The sequence below is a fragment of the Porites lutea genome, chromosome 2, assembly GCF_958299795.1.
Source record: "Porites lutea chromosome 2, jaPorLute2.1, whole genome shotgun sequence".
NCBI lineage: Eukaryota > Metazoa > Cnidaria > Anthozoa > Scleractinia > Poritidae > Porites > Porites lutea.
The window spans coordinates 32,281,176-32,288,818 of record NC_133202.1 but is presented as its reverse complement, the minus strand read 5'-3'; the positions used below and the strand labels follow the sequence as shown (position 1 = coordinate 32,288,818).

The 7,643-nt window shown below is 37.3% G+C and overlaps 1 protein-coding gene across 1 annotated transcript; it reads left to right on the top strand.

Moving 5' to 3' along the window:
• The first annotated feature begins 849 nt into the window (after positions 1-849).
• On the top strand, positions 850-7,380 carry LOC140928349 (uncharacterized). Its single transcript, XM_073378087.1, has 5 exons — positions 850-1,451; positions 5,482-5,675; positions 6,444-6,558; positions 6,857-6,922; positions 7,128-7,380. Exons 1-5 carry the CDS (start codon positions 1,049-1,051, stop codon positions 7,169-7,171), a joined length of 822 nt encoding a protein of 273 aa, XP_073234188.1. The 5' UTR covers positions 850-1,048; the 3' UTR covers positions 7,172-7,380.
• The last annotated feature ends 263 nt before the right edge of the window (positions 7,381-7,643 follow it).

Sequence of the window (7,643 nt, the reverse complement as noted above, 5' to 3'; positions counted from 1 at the left end):
AGTTATGTGACGCTATCTGCTATCTTTTAAAAAAGCAAAAACGAGTCTTCATCAATTGAATTCTTTAGCACATACTGATCTTAAACTAACAGCAATATCTTCGTCACATAGTCCTTTTGATAGAATCGCTCTCCGTAGGCCTTCATTCTGAGACTATTGATACTTAAGGTGAGCTCAATATAAAGAAAAAGGCTCATTTACCAACATTTAATAAAGCCGACGTGCAAACAATCGGCCACAGATTTACAAGCCGAATAATTAAAGAATGAAGAAGACTTCAATAAAGTGTTTTTTTGTCATATGAATTATGCATTATGCTTTCGTATTGCTAAAGCAAAGTTTTTATGGCCTTACGCTTTTAACCTTGGTACGATGAAATCGATGTGGGAAGTGAAGCCAGACCTATTAAAATCGATCGATTGATTGATCGATACAATTGAATCTCACAACATGTTTCGTGATTTGACTTTCAATAAGCATATTAATTCTTGGGGATGACGATGACAGATAAATTTAGAAAACACAACACTGGTGTGTGCTTTAACCCATTCATGAATTAACTGAACATGGCCTGGAATGGCAAATTAATGGAGAAGAAATCAATATGATAAAACCAGTGGCGAGAATGCTGTGATCTCGCCACTGAATACATGACTGACTTATCACTGTCCCTCATTAGTTATCTTATACGGAAGTTTATTTTGTGTTTCTTTCGTAGGTATGAAATTAGTTCCTCACACTGAATAACCGACCTCGATTTGCAGCGACCAATCACATGTTAGGGTCTTATATAGCGGTGTTTATGACATACATGGGCGTTAACTTTAAAAGGGCAACCGAACAAAAAAACTTCGTCCTTAAAACAAGTTCCAAATCTAGAAGCTCAATGCTGGCTCCTGTGTTTCAAAAGTGGCTATATCCGTCAGCTCATCCCGCGGTGAAAGTTCCAAGCAAGAAAGCGAAAGGCGATTAGAAGAGTAAAGTTTGAACTGAGTGGTATTTCAGAAATAACTCGACAATCGCACGAAACTGCAAGATTTATAGGAAAATGCTATCCAAGTCGCAAGTTTCATCCTCAGAAAACGATCGATCCTTCGTTCGTAGAGTGCCGAAACAGCGGCAGCGGTTTACGCCTTGGCTGGAGCAGCAGATCGAAAGTGGAGATATCGATGGCTTAGAGTGGATCGATAAAGATATAGGGATCTTCAAGGTTCCTTGGGTGCGGGTTGATAAGCCCGAATTCGAACTTGAAACCCATGCAGAATTGTTCAAACGATGGGCAAGCCACACAGGGAAGTATCGCCCCGGAGACCAACCAGACCCATCCACCTGGAAGACGAGATTTCGCTGTGCTCTTCGAAAGATGCAAGAGATCGTTGAAATAAGGCATTTGGGAAATCTAGAAGGAACTAGACCGTACAGGGTTTTCAAGTTTGAGCCGAAACTGAAAGGTAAAGACAGAAATTTATGCCAAATTTGCGTGCAAAATATCTTGCTCCGAGTTTTTTTTTCTCTGTTTTATTTTCCGTGTAACGTATTTGTTCTGATTGCAGGTCTGTTTGATTTTATTTCGCCTGAGCTTGTGCAAACCTTTCTTTCGTATACAAAACCGGCTGTAACTTGCCACCATGTGCTCTTAAAAAGAAAAGATCTTTTATCAGTGAAAAGACCAGCTAGTTACGTAGACCTTTGTGAAACTCACTTGCAGGTTAATTGATAGGTAGACTAATTTGTTATTATATACAACCATCGCAGTGTACCTTATCAAGTCCAAACGTAACTGGTACCTCAACTTTTTATAGCTTGCCATTACTATTCAGACAAGTGATCAAGCAATGCTCTAGAAATCTTTTGAAGGAGCTTGGTAAACAAAGCGAATAAAACCGGGAAAAAAGGCATCTATGGTTTAAGCCAAGAGCGAAAAATGGTCTGTGATAAACACAGAAAATAAGACGTGATGATATGTTTGCCATTTTCGGTCAAATGCGGCGGTTAGGAGGTCGAAGCGGTATTAGAAGTTGGGATTAAAATAGAAGAAAAAAAGTGGCCTTTCTTGATGCGGAAATTATGATTGTCAAACACTCAAGTAAATAGTTAAACACAAGAGGAACAAAAAGTGTTCCTTTTTTGTTTAAAACTTCCTCTCATTATTGATCTTAGTTCCTCATTCGAATCCATGGCGTCGATTTTCTTTTCAGGCGACTATATTAAGTGTCATGTAATTGTGTTATAAAAGAATTAAATAAAGAATTAAAAAAGGGGGCGAAAAAAGGGGTAAGGAAGTTAGGTCTTGAAAAACTGCATGAGCTTCGTCATTGCTTTTTTTCACTAACAAAAAACTGCATAGAAAAACCCATATGTTTGTACATGTTTACCACTAAGAGTTATCTGCGTTGAAATAGTGTGTTTAAGGTCGCCAACCTTGCAAACCGCAGCGTTAGAGAACAAAGCCTTTCTTTTCGCTACCTCGATACGCGTGTGTCCCAATTCTTGAATTCCGGAGTGTAGATTTAAAATAGTGTTTTATTTACTTCAATAAGCATGTTTTAAACTGTTCGTAAAAGAGCCGCAAAAGAACCGAAATTTATCTTTGAAAATAAAAACACGAGCAGTGATGATAGCTAGACAAGGGGTGGATAGATTCGGCACGTGGGGGGATGGAAGGCCGGATGTTATAATCACTAAATTCAGTGAAGAATACAATAGCTCGAGCATGGGGATCTATAATTACCAGGGCCTGTTTCTTTAGCCAATTACCAGTTTTCGGCAATTATTTTTGGTCTGCTTTTCTTTCTTTCCTGTTTTTAATGTATCTGCCTAATATTTATTTTAAGGGTCAGAAAAAAAATGAGTGTTTCGAAGTTTTTCAAAAACCGCGTGCAAAACTGTTGATTCAAAACGTTAGGTAACGATAGCAAAGGTTATTTGCCATATGTGCCTTTTTAAAAGCCTCAACAAAGTGTATTTAATTAGCCATTATCCGATTTTCACCTCCTTGTTCCGCACAACAACAAGTCATCGCCCAGCTCCAATCCTTTTAGCGATAATTAACTTTAATGCCGCGTATCTAAGGACAACCTAAACAGTGGAATTTGCTGATAATAACTTTTAAAGATGGGAATCACGTAACTGAATTTATAGGCTGGGATGTATGACTTGAGAAATGCTGAGATTGCGCTTAGTGGACGTCTATAACGAGTGGATTGTAAAAACAGAGATACCTATATCCAGGAATGTTCGCCGGAAGTTCTATAAGTCGTGAAAAGCACCTCATGAAATTCAGTAACTCCTTGAATAGGCTCCTGTCGTCATTTATTCTTTTATCTAGCAACACGTGTTTACCCTAGACTTTTTTGTTTTAAATTTCACTTTATCATTGTAGATGTTTTGTTTTGCTAAATTCCAGTACACTGTTCATTATCCAAGGTGGTTCATTGTCTTTAAGGAGGAACGTTTTTGGGTAGATTCTTTCGTCGAATTTCTGCACAAGTAGGGTAAAATAAACTTATCAGTGAGAGATGTGGCTTTTGGTTCTCTGTTCACGTTTCTGTACAATATCGCGCACCACTAATTTGTTGAACAACACACTGTGCATATGAAGACATGACTGTTCTTTTTCGTCCCTAAGGATGAAAAAAAATAACATCAATTGAATATTTGGCATAATTCGTGGTCGTCTAGAGACAAAGCAATACTGGTGTTATAAGAGAGTGAATTGATGAGAACGACAGTTTTGCATGATTAAGATCCGGTGGCCGTATTGTATATACTGCCAAGCTACTGAAGTCTCGCCAGAAAAATTAGATACATCGATCATTTTTTTTATCCTGAAAGAAAGGTGCATTAATGACAAAGCTGAAGCAAATCGAGTGCTGTAACTTTAAAGAGCATCGTTCATTTTTCACCTCAGAAGAGGGTTTTAATTCTGTATCAAGGTATTCTCCTATTATTGATCTCCTCAGAAAACCAATGTTCGACGGCCTTTGCAACCATAAAAAGTTCTAAGGTGTCCGCTCATAGTTTCTAATGTTAGCCTTGAACTCTACGATCGAGTAGAGATCTTTCCGTGATCTGAGCGAAGGACCTGAACTCGCGAGGTGAGGTTATATCAGCTAGATTAAAAGGTCCACAGGAAATGGGAATAATAATTTTTATTTTGACATTGATAATCGTACCTTCAGTTGATCCGCAAAGCTTCATTCTTTGAATTGACTGTCATTTTTATTTCCTTGCCTCTGTCGGTCTGCTTTACTGCGCTAAAGCTATTTTCAGTGTTTACCTGATTTGAACCTCGTTTGCATCCTTTGAAATGCTCGTTCAGAGCTGCAGAATTATTGTTTACCAGAACTGATTTCTATTTTCTTTTTCGAAACCTTGCGGACTAGAGATAGGACGGAGATTTTGAAAGGTTAATTTAAGGTTATCACTGAGTATCCGAGAGTCACTTTTTTTTTTAAAAATTGTTAGTTATTAAATAATGTTGTTCAAACAACATGAGCACCGTGTATAAATGGTTACAGTGGAAACTGTAGCCAACTAATTTAAGATTTCACAGCAATTTTCTTAGAGTTTACCCAGCTGGAATAATCCCAAATGACTGAGTTTAGTTTTGACTTAAATTGCGGATTTGTGCGTCCTTGAAAAAAAAGAAAGAAAAAACGAGTCGGCTTCATTTTCTTTCCCCTTCGTGTTAGAACTGAGATTCAGTTAACATGCAATGTTTTTATTGTCCCCACGGTACTCTGTTTTACAATAATAGTTAGATCGATATAGGACACTAATAAACATGACGGATCTTGTCTTTAACGTAACCATCCTTGATTTATCAAGTGTTTCGAAATTTAGTACATTTATTGATGATAGTAAATTACTCTATCGTTTTCTTTACTTCAACCAATATTCAAATTCAAATGTCAAGGAAAGGTTGCATTTTCTTCACTGGCCAGCTTGTTGTTTAAGCCCCCAGCGAAACTAAAAATGAATCATTGAAGAAAGGTAGTTCTTATGCCAAAACGTAATGTGTATAAAGCAAATTAATGAAAAATTAAAAAATAAAATAAAAATTAAAGTAAAAAACGTACATATGCCCCGTCGCCAAAAACTTGAGTGCCTGCTACAGAAATTCGGTTCCAGACAAACAGTGCTACATCGCAATTAAACATTGTATCGTAATATAGTCATTATTAAAAAAAAAGAAAAAGACATATTGTATTATCATTTTATTTTCTACAATAAATAGTCTCAGCATTATCTTATGATTTATCTTTGGGTGTTAATCCCTACATATTAGTCGAATTTATCGCGTTGAATGATCTACTGACCGCTACATTAACAAAGTTCTTCGCTTCCTTATCTCCCCGTGCCAACAAATTTTGAAGTCGTATTGATGTCATAATTATTAAATTAAGTTATTCTCAAGATGTGGTTTTGTACCGACATTTTTGTTTAACCATTGTTTGCACGCACATTTTCACTTTCCAGAAGGAAATTCTTCTTCAAAGCGCGGCCAGCCTCGTGGGTTAGCTGGGAGAAGAAGGTCTTCATCGGAGTCAAGCATCTCTATAGAGACAGCCGTTTCTGGACTAAATTTAAAAGGAGAACAGCTTGTTCCAGAGTATCCTCACTGGCGTTACCCTGGCATGAGTGAATGGGATATTAATCAAAACACGTCTGAGGTAAAGTTTGAAACGCCTGAGCCATCACGTGTTTTAAAATTACTTTATGACATGATTAACCACGAATATCCCAGCAAGAAAATGTTAAGTTTTTAGCGTGTATTATCTCTTGCGTGCTGTAATCTAGAAGCTTTATTGTGGGTATAATGGTTGTGCTGGGACTGTGGAACTATAGAGTGCAACGGCTTTCAAATGAAAGCATAAATTAATGGTTAGTCGAGTTTCACCCAGTTTTTGAAGGATCGAAGGCTTTGACAACTGTTCGTCACATCCCAGGGGGGACTCCCATATAATAATAGTGACGGGGATGCTCTTCGTCTAGCCTTAAAGGGGCGAGGGGGGGGGGGGGGGGGGAGTGTAAATTGCAGATTTTGTGGCCTCACTTAGGGTGTTTGGGACAGAAAGTCACTATATTTTCCCATTAAGCTATCGATTAGAACTTTGCGTAAAGAATTTTACAAAAAAAGCCGTGATGTCTGTTTTACTGTGATGGTCTCCTTTTGGGGTCACTTTACGCTTGAACCACACACACATTGGTCTCTCTTAGGGGATTAATATCTAATTTTCCGACGAGCATTCCCGTCACTTTTATATAGAAGTCTCCATGGTGTACACATATAGGCTGTCAGTTTAAACGAATCCACTCAAGCAAACTGTATCAAAACACCTTAACTCTTGGAGACAGCCACAACAAACCTCGTCGAAGACTTTACATGAAGTGCACGTATACAGCCTAACTTATATGTTATTAATTTAATGTATTTTCAGCCTTGGTATTTGGAGAACTGGGACATGTATTTTCCAGAGGGCGTACAGAATGAGTTTGGATACTTTGAAGGTCCTAGTTTTGCACTTACTAGAGATCAGGAAATCATGTATTCTGGTAAGGATAAGTGAATGCTAATCGAAACTCGATTTATGTTGTTTTCTGGATGAACTCTTAGAGTGATCCCAAGAATGCCATGTCACATCATCCATACATAACCGAAAAAAAAAAAACAAAAGAAAGAAAGAAGGAAATTCAAACAATGTCAAACAGGTTGCCAATTGATCAGTTTATTTCAAAGGCTTAGTTTTTTTTTGCAGCTGGTTTTAGAAGAGATTTTAATTAGTTAAAACGTTTTCCCTCAGCAGCTTATATATACTCATGACAAACCATTTGCCTGTAAATTGCTTTACAGATGTCCATAGCACATGTCCTTTGCCTAGTTATTTCATTCAGGATGGATTTAATGCAACTATGGAAAGTGAGTTCCTGTTCTTGTTCTTGTTGTTGTTTCTCTTCTTCTTCTTGCTTCAGAATCTGGCTCTATACGATTAAGTGCGCGTTCTTTATGTGAACAGCCTTTCTGCAATGATCTGTCCAGATTAGGGCTGCTTCGGTCCTCGAGGACGTCGGAATGTACTATTTGAACACAAAGTAAAGGCTTTTTTTTATCGTTTGTTTTACAGGTTGCTTCTTACGAAGACCCCCAGCTGATGTCGTAAATATATAAGTTGCTATTTTACATTAAGTTAATAAGTTCTCATGAGCCGTAACTCGAAACTCAAAGCTTCGAGGGATGACGAGTTTCATTTCATTTCGACGACACCTTAATTAAGGTCAATTTCCTACATTCCTCTTAATAGGGTTACCACTTCGGCCTTAATTTTTAGCTAAATACTGCTATTTAAAGGTTAATTAATTTTAATAATCCGTCATAATTTTAAATAAATTATGGCAATATTAAGATTAACCATGCTTTTCAGCTACATCTGTAACGGCGAAAATCAACCACTAATAGTTTTTTAAAGACCATAACGGATAAACCGAGCTAGATCCTCTTTGAACTTGACACGCTACGATGGTGATAATAATAGTTGAGACCTATGAAAAAACATTAAATAATTTGTATTTTTTTTTAATCGTTCACCAGGAGGTCTCCATTTTTAAACTAGGGAAAATTGCTGTTATAATAATTTTTTAGG

Excerpts from the sequence above, each read along its gene's own strand:
- LOC140928349 (XM_073378087.1), top strand. The coding sequence starts at position 1,049 with ATGCTATCCAAGTCGCAAGTTTCATCCTCAGAAAACGATCGATCCTTC. Across the intron at positions 6,559-6,856 it reads TCAGGAAATCATGTATTCTG|ATGTCCATAGCACATGTCCT; the intron begins GTAAGGATAAGT and ends ATTGCTTTACAG. Across the intron at positions 6,923-7,127 it reads ATTTAATGCAACTATGGAAA|GTTGCTTCTTACGAAGACCC; the intron begins GTGAGTTCCTGT and ends TTTGTTTTACAG.